General features: G+C 38.7%; 1 protein-coding gene across 2 annotated transcripts in view; it reads left to right on the top strand.

The window, feature by feature from the left end:
• LOC127416086 (DNA-binding protein RFX7-like) overlaps positions 1–6,762 on the top strand; it is a 52,970-nt gene extending 46,208 nt beyond the window's left edge. For both annotated transcript variants that reach the window (XM_051655216.1, XM_051655223.1), the window contains exon 9: positions 78–6,762. In XM_051655216.1, coding sequence (XP_051511176.1) covers positions 78–3,509 — 3,432 coding nt within the window. In that variant the 3' untranslated portion in view covers positions 3,510–6,762. The remainder of the gene's footprint in view (positions 1–77) is intronic.
• The last annotated feature ends 12,429 nt before the right edge of the window (positions 6,763–19,191 follow it).

Below are 19,191 nucleotides of genomic sequence, written 5' to 3' on the forward strand. Positions count from 1 at the left end.
ATACAAGTTTTTATTTTAGGACCTACTCTTTGACTTTGATGTTTTTCCTTTCCTCCTCTTTTATGTATTTTTTGTAGGTTCAAAGGAGTAGGCAGCTGATGTCTCCTAGCCCTGTTCCTGTGGCAGCTTCAGAAAGCAAAGTTCTACCTGTAAACTTTCAGGTAGTTACCCAGCCTGTGAAGCAGTGCCCCAAAACTCCTCAGAACTTCTCGGCTAGTCCAGTCCATGACCGGTCAGCCCGTCACCGGTATGCTCAAATCCTGCCCAAACCATCTGCCTCTAGTGGCATAACCCTGCGCTCACCAACCCTCCTCATTACTAATAGCCCCATCAAAACTGTAATGTCAACTCCCCACGTCAGTTCGGTCAACGTAGTCAAGATGACGACTATATCCCTGGGGTCCAGTGGCAGTGGGATCAGCACACCAGCAGATAAACCTACTAGTAACAAAGTCAGGCCTGCGTCTGCTGGAGTTGCCAGCCTCAGCGATGATCTACAACCAGTGACACGTGTTCGCAGTGGGTCAATAGCTGCAATGCCTTCTGTTTTGGCAAGGCCAGGGCGCTCAACTACCACAACACCTGTCATCTACACTAAGACAAATACCGAAGCCATAATTGGGAGAGGTCAACCACAAGGTGGTACTAGTAGGCTGGCAGCCACTCAGGAAGCCACTGGTGGTGTACAGCGTTCAGGATTGCTCAAACCCAGAGCAGTTAGCGTACCCTCTCCTTTGGACACTCTACCAGGGTCCAAATGCAATGGGAGGACACTACCTAGTGGCAAAACTCTGGCTGCTGGCAGCAATAATAACTCCAACACAAATAACAGCACTTTGTACCAGAACACAGCCAATCAGAACTCAATCAGCGCTCAGCCAATCAGTGGTAATGGAGCTGGGATATCACCAAAAGATACAGTGTTTGCATCTAAGAGCCCTCACAAAAGACCTGGCTTATGCACTGATTTGAGTCCAACACCTATTAAAAAAGCTCTCATCTCTCAACTACCAGCAGGTGGACTGAATGGACCTAAGCCAGATATAGTGGGGAAGCAAATTCCAAGATCATGTACTCCAGTCAGGCCAGAAGGTTCACCTCTCACAGCCACAGGCAAAACTATTGCAGCTACGGTAAGGACTACTGGGTTCCAGACAGTTTGCAGGCCACAAAATATCTCCCAAGGCAAATGGGAAGGATCCACATCAGTAATGGATTATAGAGTTCCTGTCACCTCTACAACAAGCACTTCTTGTCAAGACACTTTAGTTGGGAATACCAAGTTTCAGAGTATTTGCAGGCCACGAAGCATTTCCCAAGGGAGATGGGAAGGATCTCCATCAGGTGTAGAAAGTACAGTTGTGGCCACCCGCACTGTTAGTGCTCCTGGTCAAGCTTTGCTGCAAAAAGTAACCAAAAACTCACATGATTTGCATATAGACCAGTCTGACTTATCTGCAGTATGTGAACTAAAGAGTGTGTTTTGGGATAATGAGCCGCATGATGGCACTCAACCACATCAAGAAGTTTATGGCCCACAAATGGTGCCTGAGAAAAAGCAAATGTCCACCCCAGTGATGGAGCCTCTCTCAGTGATTCCTCAAGCCTCTCCACCCAACCAGCAGGCTCAAATGAGTGAATATGGAACCCAGTCAAACGTCAGCTTTTTCCCGTTTAATGATGATGACATGACCCAGGATAGCATTGTAGAGGAACTCGTACAAATGGAAGAGCAGATGAAAATTAATAGTAGTATGCAAAGTTTTGGCAGCTGTGTGGATGTTACACTGCAAGGCCAACAACAAACCATGATGTCCACCCTCCAGACCAACACTCTGTACTACAGCTCAGCTCAAAGCAGAAGCACCCCAATCCAAACACCCACTCCAACACCTACTCCCACTTCTGAGATGATGGGAGGTGGCCAGGGATTGATGCATGAAAGCCCCTGCTCACGCCTAGTGCCTACCACTCCCGTTGACGGTGCTCTTGGAAGTAGTCGCCAAACTCCTATTGGCACGCCACACTCGAACTGCAGCAGTAGTGTCCCACCCAGCCCTGTGGAATGCAGGAACCCATTTGCATTTACTCCAATTAACTCCAGCATCACTGGATACCATGATGGAAGCACACTAGTCTCCTCTAGCCCTGTAAAGCCCATGCAAAGACCAATGGCCACACATCCAGATAAAACTAGACTGGAGTGGATGAACAGTGGCTACAGTACCAGTGGTGGGAACTCCAATAATGGTATTAGCATTTTGCCCAGCTACCAAGATCTGGTGGAGGACCACTTTCGAAAGCCTCATGCCTTCGGCATCCCCGGACAGTCCTGTCAGTCGCAATCCAGACATCATGAAATGCATATCAGCCGCTTGACACCCATTTCCCCTGTCCAGCAGCAAGTGGCAAGCATGGCCATCCTCAGTAAGCAAGAGGGTTTTGCTGTCCCAGCCCCCCTTGATAACAAGGCCAGCACCTCCTCCTCAGGGTCTGTAACTTTCCGTTGCCGCAGCGTTAGCCCAGCAGTCAGGCAGCGCAACTTAAGTGGAACCCAAACACCCAATGTCCCTCGCTCTGTGGTCTCTCCTTTCAATTCACCTGTGACACCTGAAGTGCTCAACATCTTCAGTAATAATGAAGCTAATGCAAGCGTCAGCAGCATGGCACAGAGGAGTCAGTCCGTTCCACTCACCGTTATGATGCATTCTGAGGATCTAACAATGCAAGCAGGAAGCCAGCAGAGTAATACCAAAAATATCACCAATGTCCTCATCAGCAAAATGGATGGTGATGGAGATGACTCAGTACGTGGCCTGGGCATCAACAACATGCCCTCCAACTACACTGCCCGCATGAATCTCACTCAGATTTTGGAGACCACCACCGTGCACAGCTTCCCTGGCAGTGCCAGCCACCAAGCTCTGATCTCACCTTGTTCATCAGCCTTTGAGTCCCAGAAGCCTGGTTACCTCGTTAAAAATGCCAGGGAGGAGCCCATGAGCTTCACTGCAGAAGAAAGCCAAGCACAATCAGCCTCAGGGGAGCATCAGCCGCCAAAGAAGCAGCAGCATTTAGGCAGGCGGCAGTTCCTTGGGCAGAATCAGCAGAGTCAGAGCATGCTGTTGCCTCTACAGCAAAACCTCCAACATCAGCACCAGCAATCCTTGGATTTAGACAGCAATGTTAAAGATCTTCTAAATGAGGAAGGCTTGAATGCTGGCTCACAGCTTGTGGGCCAAGGATCAGAGCTTATTGCTGGAGCTTCAGTGTTTTCCAGCGATATACGACTAACCTCTGAACACTCCAGTAGCATAAATGATTTAAATAATTTGGACACCAACCTTCTTTTTGACCCCAGTCAACATCAAGGACAATATGAAGACTCAACACTGGAAGAACTGAAGAATGACCCACTTTTTCAACAGATTTGCAATGAGACTGTGAATTCTGCTGGCTTTGACTGGTTGGAGAGCAAAGACCAGGCAACAGTGGAAATGTTGGGTTAATTTGTACTTTTGTATTGTTTTAATAATTGGATATGTTTTTATGTATGTATTTTTTAAATCTAATCTATATCTGTATTTACCACATTGTTTAGCAACACCCTACAGTAAGCCCCTGAACATCAAGACATAAGTCCATATTGAAGTGCCAGGCTGAACAAAAATAACTTCTTTTTTCAAGAATGCTTAACATTTAAAAAAATATTTGGTGTGACAGTCTGATTTTTCACATTTTCCCTTCTCTCCAACACCAGATTTACAAAGAAGACACATGTCAGTTTTTATGCCTCAACGTCTTTTTTATTTTTGTGTATTCATGTTCACAACTTTATCCTTTGAACATTTGCAGTCAAAGGGCATTGTATGGAGAGTTGGGAAATCAGGATGTATTTTCTTTTTAACCCTTTATCTTTAGAAAACATACTTGCATTTGAATTTACACCAGCTGTATGAGGTATTGCGCCTCATTCAATTAGCTTTTTCACGCTGTTAACATGAAATCGGTGCTTCCATGTGCAGAAAAGTGACAGCTTGAACATATTACTGTTATATATGTATTGTCCTTAATTAATACAGATGGGTCTGACTCATTTAGGAATAGGAAGTGAAGTGTAAAAAGGGAAGATCACATAAGATAGGTTAAACTTTTAAGGTGATGCTTAATTAAATTCACAATATTTACTATTGAAATACAGCAGTGTATACCTGCAGCAGCTGTTCTAAAAGTAATAATTAATTGCACACCAATGTGCCATGTTAGAATTTGTAATGTGAACCCAGAAGTAAAATAAGTGAAATTTGTAGATTTGTCAATTGGGAAGTATGCATTTACTTGCACAAAATCATTTTTGTTATGTTGGGTGTCTGCTTAATAATGCTCAAAGTGAATAAATGAGTGCACTTTTAGTATGTTAAGTTCTATGTTCTACAAATTAACAAAAGTGAAAGCTATAAACAGATACATTTCAACCCAAGGAGAGAGGTTTTATGTGGCAGTACGCTTCCCTAAACTGTACCTCAGGTCTCCCCAACTTCAATATTTGAAGGGATTAATCAGATTATCCCACAGAACAGGTTGGGTTTGATTTATAACAATCATTGAAAAAAAAAATGGCACTGGTTATTGCACTAGCTGGCACCTTTTATATTGTATTTGCAACACGAATATGGTTGAGGAAAGTTGTAAATTTCTTGTTTTAAATTGAAGTATTAGAAGCAAATATTGGGGGTAATAGAAACCAAAATGCCAAAGTGGATTTTAGCTGTGAAAAAAACAAGGAAAGCTCTGTCAAAATGTTATCCTAAATGTTTTCTTTATTAACTATGCATGTATGAGGCCAAGAAATAGATGATTTTGACTCTGTATTGTATTCATTTCCCAAACAATTGATGTTTATCATTCAACAGTTTGCATAAATTAGATTTCGTTATTATAAGACTTATGGAAGTATATATGCTCTCATGTACCAAACAGACTGCTAGACATGAAGTGTATGAAGATTTGTCAGAATGCACTTGCCTCATGTTGGCATTTTCATTTACTCTCTGTTTCTCACAACTGAAAAAAAAAAAAAAAATCAGGTAACTAAGATTATTTAATTTGATCATTTAATTCAAAGGGCCAATACTCTACCATATTGTACTTAAGTACTTGATAAGTACAGTGCTTTTAAAACATCAGAACATAAGATCTACTTTTTAGCTGAGTGTGGTAGTTCTTGAAGTCCATCATAGCCTTACTTCCATACCAAAGACAAGCTTTGTTATTATTAAGAAAAATAAAGAAGGAATACATTTTTAGTATCACTAGCTTCAAATTTAGGTCTTACCCCAGCTTTTAAAATACTTTTACAGCTTTGGAAATGTCACCCATGCAGGTTCATTTTGGGGCCAAGATTGGGGATTGAGAAGGGAGATTATTTTATGAACAATTATATAATTTGCAAAGCATAAAACCACTGTAGCACTTGAATTTTATTTACAGAACATGCCAGACTACATTATCCTGGTATAGTTTGGTAATCCTTTGTAGCAGGCCAATTCTAAGGAGATTAATGCAATGGACTATTGTAGTTCCATTTGTTTTGATGCTCTGTAAATATGTTAGAATTTATGAAAGAAAATAGACACTATTACCAGCTTGACTAATATTCATATTGGTAATATGACTGTAATGATAGTGGCCAATGACCCCTAAAAAACTGGTCTTTTGTTTTTTGAGCCATGAGCCAATAGTTTAACTATGTAAAGTTTTTCTAAATATAGCTTGTTTGAGTTTTCATTATCAAGCATTTTGCCTTTTTGTTAACTTTCTCTTTTATTGATTATTATTTAGCTTCCATAATTTATTTTATTTTAAATAGCATTTTGCCTTGTTGCAGAAGAGTGTGCTTTTGTGTGAATATAGCATGGATTTTAAAAAATGTGTTGTGGTTTTATATTACCCAATTGCATATCTTTTTTGTGATGGGAAGGGATGTAACAGTCAACACTGGAAATGCAATGATTGAAAATTCACAAAGCTCTAGAGGTTCGTTTTATTGCACTAATTTCTCTTATGAACTAAGGCTTTGAGAACTTCAGTGCAATACATGAAACCCCCAGTATACTGTTTCGAAGAACTAGGGGAGAAGAGATTCAGTAAAACATGTTAATGTTTTTCACCTTTTGATCTCAGTGAGTTAAGTTCTCACATGTAAACATGAGTGAAAGCAATTGAACTGTTAATCATAAATATTTAAAGAATCAAACTTTTATTATATTATCAATCATAAATGTGCATTTGTTCACTGTACATAATTGTCACGAATCTTTACTGTAACTTTAGTATTTCTGTCCATCAGAAGGAAATTCTAAAAACTAGTTATTTGCATTGTTTTAAAATAACTCAAACAATGACCTCTGTGTTCAGTTTTTATTTTATACAATATGTCTTCAATGTGTACTTTTCCCTTCCTCTTAAAATATGTATGTGAACATTTGTTGTTTTGAAAAAGCACTACTGTATTGACTTTAATGAAGAGGCAAGCCAGGATTGTGACTGTACTATTCTCTGACCTGGTAGAGTTGAGCTTTACCCTTTCTTTCCTACCTTTGCTATTCCCTCATGTTGTTATTGTTTATGTACAGTCTCTTTATGTAGTTTGATAAATTTGTTATTACATCTCAGCAAGATTTCTTCATTCTTTTGTATTGAAAGTGCTTACTGATGTTGAGATTTTTTATGTGGTTTTAAAAACCAATAAACTTTTGTAAATTATTGCAAATGTTTTTCCTGTAAATAATTTTTTGGGGGAAACTCTGCTATAGAAAAATAGATCCTTTAGACCTAATGTGTGGTCATCTTGGACAACCAATTCAAACTGTATTTTGGAACATGATTAACCAGTTAAACTGGGTCCCTGCCAGCTTAGATAAAAGCCCCAAAAAGGTTGATCTCAGCCTCATTGACTGGTAGTCCAGCTAATAAACCACCAAAACTAGCTTGAAACTGGTAATGACCATAAATTCCCTGAAAAACAAAACAAAAAAACATCATAGCTGGATGCTCTGCTGGTGTTTAAGCTTTTTTACTAGCTTAACCAGCCAGCCTAATTTGGATAAGCAGCACAACCAAAAAAAAAAAAAAAAACACTAATCGACCAGCTTCTCCAGTTTTGCTTGTAAACAGCATGGCTATGCTAGTCTACCAGCTAGACTAGCACAAAACCAGCATAGACCAGCCCATTCCAGCATGGGAATTGCATGCTGGTTAAGCTGGTATTTAAAGCAGAGTGACTAGCTTTTGTCAGCTTAGAAATGTGCTCTATAGTTGTCTGTTGCATAAGTTCTAACAAAGAGATTCTCTTTTGGTAGATGCTGAGTCATTTGCTTTGCATGAAATGTAAACAGACATGTAAATAAAGCCTTTACAAATAGACCTACCGCTTTATCTGACCAGTAGAGGGAGCCATAACACAAAACGTGTCATGCTGAACAACATTTGTTTATCTCAATGGACCCTTTTCACAGACCTGTATGATGTGTTTCCGCCTTCTTTATTAGGGCCAAAGCACTGAAAGTGCGGTGGGCCAATTGTTCTTCTAAGGATTATTATTATTAGGGCCCAAGCACTGAAAGTGCGGTGGGCCAATTGTTCTTCTAAGGATTATTATTATTAGGGCCCAAGCACTGAAAGTTTGGAGACCCTATTGTTCTTCTAAGTATTATTATTATTAGGGCCCAAGCACTGAATGTTTGGAGACCCTATTGTTCTTCTAAGGATTATTATTATTAGGGCCCAAGCACTGAAAGTGCGAAGGCCCTATTGTTCTTCTAAGGATTATTATAAGGGCCCAAGCACTGAAAGTGCGGAGACCCTATTGTTCTTCTAAGGATTTTTATTAGGGCCCAAGCACTGAAAGTGCGGAAGCCCTATTGTTCTTCTAAGAATTATTATTACGAGGGCCCAAGCACTGAAAGTGCAGAGACCCTATTGTTCTTCTAAGGATTATTATTATTATTATTATTATTATTATTATTATTATTAGGACCCAGGCACAGAAAGTGTGAAGGCCCTATTGTTCTTCTAAGGATTATTATTATTATTATTATTATTATTATTAGGACCCAAGCACTGAAAGTGCAGAGGCCCTATTGTTCTTCTAAGGAATATTATTATTAGGGCCCAAACACTGAAAGTGCGGAAGCCCTATTGTTCTTCTAAGGATTCTTGTTCTTTTTTTTCTTGTCAAGGTTTTCAGTAATTTTGGGGTACTAACATGCATGAAAACTCTTGAAAGTTTGCACACACATCAGAGTTGTCAGCCATTAGGGCATGCTGGGGGGGGGGGGGGGGGGGGGGTTCTGTAACACCACCTAGAAGATGGGCATGTTTGGGGGGCTCTGTAGCACATCCCTTTTGAGCTACCGTCACCAAACTTTGTACACATATAGATCTCATCAAGCCGGACAATGTTCATGCTGACAGTCATAAGCTCTGCCCAGGGTTGGGAGGGTTACTTTTGAAATGTATTCCACTACAGATTACAGAATACATGCTGTAAAATGTAATTTTAAACGTATTCCGTTAGATTACTCAAGGTCAGTAATGTATTCTAAATACTTTGGATTACTTCTTCAGCACTGGTAGATTTTTCCACTTGTTTTGACTATAAAAACTTTTTATAAATTATTTTTACAGGAAAACAATTATTATTATTATATATATTAAATATATTATTATCAAGAAAATGATTTTTGTCCTAATATCAAAGGTCTTACTAGAAAAAAAGAAATTATGATCTAACGTGAATTTTCTTGATAAAAAAATATGATCGTGCCTGGTAACGTGCATGTAAAATGGCTACATATAGCATTTTAGCTTAGCGTAAAGCTGACAATTTACACAAGGTTTATTTCTATTTCTTCTGCTCCAAACTTTTTATTTCTATTTCTGTTGCCATGGCGACGTGATAAAGTAACGTAAAAAAAAAAAAAAAGTATGTGTCTCATATCTTCTGCGTGCATTGTGTAATTTACATCAAAATTGAGCCAAATGTTTGGCCTTGCAGGCTGATCACATTGACGTGGCTATTATGGGTCACGGTAGTGTGGCACTTTAAACAGACTTTGAAATAACCCTCTTATGTTTACCTAAATTGCTTCAAAAAAAACATTTGAATAATGTCAAGACAGTGCAGATTAAAAATTTTGAAGGAATTATTTTTTTTTCAACATTTTTTCCCCAATTTGGAATGCCCAATTCCCAAAGCGCTCTAAGTCCTCATGGTGGCATAGTGACTTGCCTCAATCCAGGTGGTGGAGGACGACTCTCAGTTTCCTCCGTGTCTGAGACCATCAATCTGCGCATCTTATGTGGCTTGTTGAGCGTGTTACCGCGAAGACAGTGCGTGTGGAGGCTTCACGCTATTCTCCACGGCATCCACGCACAACTCACCACGTGCTCCACCGAGAGTGAGAACCACATTATAGCGACCACAAGGAGGTTAACTCAGTGTGACTCTACCCACCCTAACAACCAGGCCAATTGGTTGTTTAGGAAGCCTGACTGGAGTCACTCGCCCTGGATTCGAACTTGCAACTCCTGAAGGAATTCTTGATATCTCAAATACTGTTGCCTTGGTAACACATTAAATGTCATTATTCCTTTGATGTATATTCACATGTTTTTAAGGTACTTGGCATGCTTGAATTTTCACTATATTTTGCATACACATTAAAGTTGTCGGCCATTAGGCCTGGGCAAAAGTTAACTCATGGGCGTGGCTGGGGAGCTCTGTAGCACCACCTTTTGACAAAAGTGGTGTGCTCAGTTTCTTCTATGGTCACCAAACTTGCTACATATATTGTTCTCATCAAGCCGGACAACTTTCATAATTACAGTCATTAGCTCCACCCAACAGGAAGTCAACTATTTTGGATTGAATGTGTATTTCTTTTAAATTGTAGGCCCTGAACTTTTGAATACTCATAGGGGATTCATGTAATTGGCACCAAACTTAGGCAATATTATGCCAAGACATTGAAGATGCTAAATTGTGAACTGATTTTTGATATTTTGAATGGGGTTGCCATGGCGACAATAAATTAAGAGCAAAAACGTGAAACAGGAAGTTCCTTCTGTGTGCATTGTATGATTTTTATGAAAAAGCTGTATACTTGGTAATGGGGGCTGATTACATTTATGCGGCTATTATGGGTCACAGTCATAGCGCAACCAACTGGCACCAGGAAGTAAGGCAATTTTATCAGACTTTGAAATAGCTCTCTTGTGTTTACGTGAATTGCTTCAAAATTATTTAGAACAATGTCAAGACACTTCTGATGTAAAAATGTAAATGGATATTTGATATCTTAATTACTGTTGCCATTGCAATTTATTGTGCAAGTGAAAGCAGTTTTTAAAGTGAAATAAAAAAGCTATAGAAGTCTGTTTATTGTAATTAAATGTACTGCACAAACTTTTTATTTTTATATATAAATAAAAAATAATACAAATATTAACTGAAATGTAAAAACACTGGAAAATCAAAGCCATATGTCTAACTCAGTTCAGACACAGTACCAGAAAGCTCCAACAGAGGGCAGCCAAGCTCCATTGTTGAATGATTCCCAAAATACCACTTCTCAGTCACTTCTCAGATTTTGTGGATCGTGTCTAGAAGGGATCCCTCTTTCGTGCGTTATGTATAGTCTAAGTATGTGTAACTACGTTCTTCAGTTAACTATGTTTATCAAAAGAAAGACAGATAAAGTTAAAGATCCATTTAAGATGGCTAGCAAAATAACAACAGCATGCTCATGAACTGCTTTTAATTTTTTTTTTCAATTAAGAATTTTATTGATTCATAAACATATAACAAAATAAAAAACACAACATGTATACACTGAATCAACATTTAACATTTAACTCCCCCAGCCAATACCCATCCCCAATCCCCAAACCGACCCTAACCCCCAACGAACACCCCTGTGGTCACAAATAGATACAAACACACAAAAAAAACAAAAAACAAAAAAACAAACAAAAAAAAACATAATAATCTAAAAAACTAAACATCTCTCACCCAGCCCCTTACCAAGAGTCCCCCCAAAACACCAAGTAATTGCCCCACTTACTGTCAAACCAATTCTGAACCCCCAGACTTCTGTTTGACATCTCTTCAAAAGCAGCCACCATCCCCATCTCCGCACACCACTCCGGAAATGAGGGCGCACTATCTGACTTACATCCCCTTAAAATAATTAGACTGCCAACCATAATGCTGGTCAGAACCCATTATGTGTTTAGGTAGTGCAGCTGTAAATACCAATAGAACTGAGATCTGGGAATCCCAAAATGTTGAACCAAATTTTCAAAAGATCTCAACATCCACTCTCATATAGGTCACCGAATGTATTAACCTCCCTCACAATCCACTCTGACCAGCAGAAAGGGGAGTTATTAATACACAATTTGTGAAAAAGACATCGCTTGCTGTGGGCATGTAAATATTTTGCGGCCATCCTTAGTATCTATTCTCAATTTGGCTGGGAACGTCAGTTCAAAAGCGACCTTCCGTTGATGTTAGAGTTTCTTGCATTCCTTGAATGGATCATGTTTCTCTCTTGTTGAATTTGCAAAGTCTGGGAACAAGAAAATGTTGTGGTTCTTCCAAGAAATACTTCCTTTACTCCTCGCCTCGCGCAACACGAGATCTTTATCGGATGATCAGGGCCTGTCTCCCTCAGCGGATCTCCGAGCCAGGGCTCTGTGAACTCGCTCGATTTCCAGCTTATGGCCTGTTATGTCGAGCAGACACAGAAAGAGCTTGTCTAGAAATGTCACCATATCTCGACCTTTTTCGTTTTCAGGAATTCCAACAATTCGGATGTTGTTTCGCCGGCTACGATTCTCGAAATCTTCCAACTTTTCCCAAACGCGTTCCAAATCTATTTTGGTCGCTAGCGGGTTAGCAGCTAATTCCCTCTCCGAAGACTCCAGATAATCGATCCATTTCTCAACATCCGCCATTCTTGTAACCATCTCAGTGAATTTCGTCAATGCTAGTCTCCGCTAGTGCCCGACCGATATATCGATCGATATTAGCCTTTCACCGATATATCGGTATCGGCGTATATTTTACAGATATGCGCCGATACGAAAACTTTTTTTCAGAACATATAATGCAGAAAACAATGCTTTAGAATTGGTGTCATAACGTAGTTTGTCCAGCAGTGCATGCTCCTCCGACTCCATTGTTTTCAGAGCTGACTCGGAGCTGACTGTGGCTCTGCAGACAGTGGGGAGTTAAACGGAGCAGATTTGAGCAGTCTCTTCTTATTAAATTGCTAACTAGTTTGTGAAATACATACTGGAAAGTTAATAAAAAAATGACCTTTCATTTTATATAACTAATATAACGTTAACCCTGTCCCTGACAACCATGTCACTCATGTTTATCACATCTGTTTGCTGTTAGCCAGCTATATTTTGTCAGTGCAGTAAGTAATGTAGCAGATTGAAAGGTAAACATCAGAGCATCTTTTTGCAGCTCAGCAGACAATGGTGCAGTGGTGGATTGTGTGTGGTGAGTGTTGATTTCACGCTACGCTGTTACCTAGTTGGTGAGACACAATGCTGGAAAGTAAATAAAGTCCATCTTTTACTCTCTGTGGCAACGAGCTTACAGCTAACCAGCTAACCACGTAGCTACTTTCATACCTTGTCAGCGTGTAAACATGTATTCACCAAACTGTTTTGTTCAGGATTCACAGTTTGGTACCCCCTTCAACCGAACAATTCCAGTCATTGCATTTATAAAATGTAATATTTAAAAGTCTGGTTTTCCAGACATTAAAATACGATACGTAATAAAAGTAGATTTAATAAATAGTATATTTGCCCTGTGTAAATAATAATATATAGGAACTGTATCTAAAAAAATAAGGGGTGATACATGCTAATACAACAGGCTGGAAAAATAGACATTTATTCATTTTAATATCCTATATATTGAATGTGTTAAAACTTGACACCGGGCAACGCACCCTAAAAACGGCACCGTTAGATTGTTTTCATGCTGAAGAGCCGCTTAAAAGTAAGTTTTCTTCTCTCGTAAATGTAAATGAGTGTAAATGCCAACATCATCATATAAAGTATGTCGAAAGGACTGATGCCTGTCAACCAAAACATGAGCTCATTGATGTCATTAAATATCAGTCTGCTTTTTTATTCCATCAGTTGCTCCTGGTCAGAGGCTGACGTAAATATTTAGTTTATACGTAGGGTTACGTTCTACCTAAGTTTGATGGTGCAACTCTCAAATATTTAGTAGAGCATAAATTGTGACTTAGTGCCCATTTACACCACAACTAGGCTAAGTTGTAATTTACGTATAGCTGGTGCAACTGGCCCCTGATGTTTATTTAGCTATTTATTTTATTTTTATTTATTCTTTATTTTAATGGTCAGCATTTGACTGATACTAAACATACAGTACTGATGTTTATTTAGCTATTTATTGTATTTTTATTTATTCTTTATTTAAATGTTCAGCCATTGACTGATACTAAACAGTAATACTGATGTTTATTTAGTTATTTATTTAATTTGAATTTATTCTTTATTTTAATGGTCAGCATTTGACTGATACTAAACATACAGTACTGATGTTTATTTAGCTATTTATTGTATTTTTATTTATTCTTTATTTAAATGTTCAGCCATTGACTGATACTAAACAGTAATACTGATGTTTATTTAGCTATTTATTTTATTTGAATTTATTCTTTATTTTAATGGTCAGCATTTGACTGATACTAAACAGTACTGATGTTTATTTAGCTATTTATTGTATTTTTATTTATTCTTTATTTAAATGGTATCATGTGGTCAGCAATTGACATACTAAACATACAGTACTGATGTAAATTAAGCTATTTATTTTATTTTAATTTATTCTTTATTTTAATGGTGGCAATTGACATACTAAACATACAGTACTGATTTTTATTTAGCTATTTATTGTATTTTTATTTATTCTTTCTTTAAATGGTCAGCAATTGACTGATACTAAACATACAGTACTGATTTTTATTTTATTTTATTTATTCTTTATTTAAGTGGTCAGCAATTGACTTATACTAACTGTACTGATGTTTATTAAGCTATTTATTGTATTTTTATTTATTCTTTATTTTCTCAGTGTTCATTTCTAAAATTTGTTGACAATGTATAATAATAATGTCAAATATTCTTTGATAAAAATATTTGTTTAAGAAAGCAGCCTTCTGAGTACCTTTGCATAGTCGTATCGGTGCAGAATCGGTGAAAAATCCACATAGAAAAGGTCTGTTTTCATTCCAGCTCAAAAATTAAATATATCGGCCACCATATCGATAATCGGTGAATTTTCCCTCTCTAAAATCGGTAACGGTATCGGTCTCAAAACTCTCATATTGGTCGGGCTCTAATCTCCACATTATTTGCAGTAGCTTGCCATTTTTTATAACTCCTGCAAATTTTCAGCAAAAAAAAAACAAAACAAAAAAAAACGTAAATCTGAGGGAATTACATCATTTTCCTTCATGTTTGACAGCGGCAAAACAAATGCTTGAAAAGCCTGAAGCAGTCGCAACATATCCAAATGCACAGCAGCTATTGTATCACCTCCATAGTAACAGTATAGCGTCTCCTCCTCGTTGTGCGTTCACTATCAAAATCCTTCTAAACTTTCATGGGACCGCAGACAGCACACATACAGTACTGTGCAAAAGTTTTAGGCACTTGGGAAAAATGTTGCATAGTGAGGATGTCTTCAGAAATAATGACATAAATAGTTTTTATTTATCAATTAACGTCATACAAAGTCCAGTAAACATAAAAAAGCTAAATCAATATTCGGTGTGACCACCTTTGCCTTCAAAACAGCACCAATTCTCCTAGGTACACCTGGATAGAGTTTTTCTTGGTTGTTGGCAGATAGGATGTTTCAGGCTTCTTGGAGAATTTGCCACAGTTCTTCTATTTATTTAGGCTGTCTCAATTGCTTCTGTCTCTTCTTGTAATCCCAGACTGACTCAATATTCAGTGGGGGGTTCTGTGGGGACCATGCCATCTGTTGCAGGGCTCCCTGTTCTTCAGTTCTATTCTATTCTATTTGCAAAATAAATGTTTGGGAGTCTAAAATGTATATTTCCAATTGACATCCTACAGTTTAAAATATAAATAACCATCTTAAGACAAATGCTATTGTGAAGCAACTTATGTGCCTAAGACTTTTGCTAGTTGTGAGTTAAATTATTTTAAATGCACGATGTGGAGGAGAAGTGCATTTAAAATTATTTAACGCACTCGTAGCCATGAATTATCCCAATTATACCATGGTCACTTGCCAGAATTGATTAGTTACAGCTGTCATAGATTTTTTGCAGCACAAATTTCGACCATAAGAACCATATGGAGTTTTGTGTTCCTTGGCACAGTCACCTTCAGCTTGCTCACAGGGGTTCTAAATACTATTATTTAATTATTTCATTTTTATACACAATTTACAGTCATATATAATCAAACTACACAATGATCACTCTAAGACTTTATAGATATTACAGTTTCATTTTTTTGTTTTTGTTAATGTATGATTTCCTATAAAGCTGCTTTGAAACGATGTGTGTGTAGTGCAACCACACACTTGGTGCACAATGCACAATCCAGAAATAATATCCACTGAACATAGAGGGGTTACCACTCCAGAGAAATTTATTATTTCATTTTTATTCATTGTCATTTTCACATTAATGTGGAAAAACCAATGTTACAAACATTGCAGTGACAGTATAAGTAGCACTTAATGTATGAAAAGGGGAAAACCATTCAAAAAAACTCTGACCTCTGAGACATCGGTATGGTATCAAGGTTGCACGATTGACTGAATTAAGAATGAAATCGCAATTTGTCCTTGAACGGTAGCAGTTCACTGCAAAATGTTGCATTTTGTTAACAAACAGCGTTTCTCCTTCAGCGTTTGTGTCAGAGTTGTGTGAGTGCAGGGGGCCTCACGTGGCTATAGGCGGAACTTCAGCACAGCAACATACACAACACATTACAGTTTAAATTGTCTTGCATTGCCTTGCCAGACAGCAAAAGATGCATTTAATTGGTCATGACTTCCTTCTCTGTGCAAAACAATCTGAATTCCATTATATTAGCTATGCTAATGAAAGTGGTTAAGAAAATAATATTATGTTGCTAGGGTTACAAACAGCGCATTAATATCGAACAATGATTAAAACCAGAGATTATTAGCATAGATGGGCCACTTCTATTAAAATTATTGGGAGAAATTGGAACGCTCAACCATGAACCTCTTTAAAATTAAAATAATTTTGCCATTGCAAAGCCTTTCTATTAAACTAACCAGAGAAGTTAAGTTACACCCCGTTATCTCGCATTTGCGGTATGGACAAAAATGTCCAGAGTGTTTAATTCGGACATTTATTTAAATGTTGCCTCGAGCCTATGGCTGAACCCAAAATTATGTATTAATTTATGTATTAACATGTCCCCTTTCTGTTGGTCAGATTGGATTGTGAAGGAGGTTACTACACTCGGTGACCTGTATGAGAGTGTAGTGTTGAGATCTTTTGAAAATATGGTTCAACATTTTGGGATTCTCAGATCTCAGTTTTACAGCTGCGCCACCTGCTCTGTACTATTATTGGGAGTAGCATACACCCCCCCCCCTAAAGTGGCAGATACTCTGAGAATGGTGATTACTGCTTTTGGGAAAGGTCATGAGGCATCAGTGTATTACTCCCTGCTAATTCAGAGTCTGGGGGATGGAGCTTTAACTTCTGTCAAGAGATTATGGGAGAAAGATTTAAACTTGGTATTGGAGGAGGGAGTGTGGGCTATGATTCTAAATAACATCAAGTCTGCACCTAGAGATGCAAGGGTGCACCTTATGCAATTCAAGATTTTACATCGATTCTATTGGACCTCCTCTAGATTGTATAGGCTTGGTCTTAAAGACACACCCACCTGCTGGTGATGCCAGTCAGAAGATGGAGACACAACCTATGTTTTTTGGTGGTGTGTTAAGATCCAAGATTTTTGGTGAAATATTGGGCACTCGGATATCCTTTTATCCCAGACTCGGGCGGTCATCGATGTGGGGAATAAACACAAAAAATTGGGTTCTGACCAGTGTAATGATCGGCAGTGATGGGGCAACTATTTGGAGTTTTGGAGGGCTCTCGGGGAGGGGCAGTGGAGCTCTCTATTTATAGGTATAGGTATAAATGTGTGTGATTATATATATATATATATATATATATATATATATATATATATATATATATATATATATATATATATATAAATTTTTTTTTTTTTTCGTTTGTTTGCTTTTTTGTGTGTGTGAATATACTCATGTGTGACCACAGGAATGTTTGTTGAGGGTCAGAGTGGGGTTGGGGATTAGGAGAGGGAGGAGTAATTGTGGGGTTTAAATGTTGATTCTATGTATATATGTTTTGCTTTTCTTTATTTACTGTAAGAATCAACAAAAAAAAAAATGTAATTACTGTAACAGCGTTAAAATAGGAAAGGAGGAGGCAGGAACCGGCTGAACAGTCAAAGAAATATTTAAATTTAAATTTAAACAAAAAGACACAAAACATAAACGGCCACATGGCAGCTGCGTGTGGCACTCTCTCTCTCAAACTGCCGCATCCCGCTGCACTTATCCCTCTCCTCGGTTGATTAGCTCAATTGGGGTCCGGGCGTGCATAGTCACGGCCACGCCCTCCTCCTTGTCACACTCCTCCCTCCTTTGCCTCAGGACGGGGAACCGTGGGTGGAACACCCCTCTGCATTCTGGCAGCCGGCAGGGAGCCCCTCCGCTCCAGGCAGCAGCTCCACTGCTCCAGGCGGCCGGCAGCGAGCCCCTCATCCCCTCGTGGAAGGCGGTCGTTCCTCCAGGTCCAGGCAGCCGGCAGCGACTCCTCCGTCCCCCGGCGGAAGGCCGCGGCTGCTCCTTTGGGCAGACGGCAGTGGCAAGGACTCCACAACAGCGCATCCCTCCCTCCCGGGCTTTGGCACCAATGTAACAGGGTTAATATGGGAAAGGAGGAGGCGGGAACCAGCTGAACAGTCAAAGTAATATTTGAATTTAAACTCAAACAACAAGTCACAAAACATAAATGCCCACATGGCAGTTGCGTGTGGCTCTCTCTCTCTCGAACTGCCACATCCCGCTGCATTTATCCCTCTCCTCGGCTGATTAGCCCAATTGGGGGCCGGGCGTGCATAGTGACGCCCCACCCCGCCCTCCTCCTCCTCACAATAATAAAAAAAAAAGCTCTTAAAAAAATTTTCCGCTTGAAGATTGATTAGTAAAATTATTTCTTCTGTTATGTATGTTGCACATGAACCACACTTTTCCAATCATTTATGTTTTTTTAAACTGTGTCTTGGTTGCTTTTCCTGTTTGTTGCTCTGAGTAAAGGCAATGTTGGCTTGTGTTTTCAATGCTGGCATAAATGTTATAAAGAATTCGGGGCCCATTGACTGTATATCGCTCTGGGCCCCTTACCTATTAAAGAAATACAGTTTTGAATTTGTTTTGAGCCCCCCATACCTTTGGGCCCCTAGAATCGTTACCACCTTTCACCCCACTAGCTATGGCCCAGGATATAGGGCTGGGTGATATGGCTACAAAAATTATATCTCTATATTTTTCAGCCTATTGATGGTATTCAATATACAGTAATTGTACAGCCCTCAAGGATCGTGAAATTGGTCTTCTGATGTTCTTTATGAAACTTAATTGCCAAATAAAAAGCACAATCAAACCACTGCGATATTCACGATATTGCTCAATTTTATATTGTCAGTAAAATCCTATACTGTTCGTCTCATGTTATATAAATCATATATATAACATTTGTGTGTGTGTGTGTGTGTGTATATATATATATATATATATATATATATATATATATATATATATATATATATATAATTACGTGTATTAATAACTATTCATACATATATAGAGAGTGTCTTAAATTGTTTTACGTCTCATGTTGAAATGTTTCATTTTGCTTCCGTAATTGTGTAGAATGACATCACACATAAGGCGCTGTATTTCCAGGCGAGTGACTCATTGAAGTTTATTCAGTCCACGCGGGTCGACGCTCA

Source organism: Myxocyprinus asiaticus, chromosome 2 (assembly GCF_019703515.2).
Source record: "Myxocyprinus asiaticus isolate MX2 ecotype Aquarium Trade chromosome 2, UBuf_Myxa_2, whole genome shotgun sequence".
Taxonomy (NCBI): Eukaryota; Metazoa; Chordata; class Actinopteri; order Cypriniformes; family Catostomidae; genus Myxocyprinus; species Myxocyprinus asiaticus.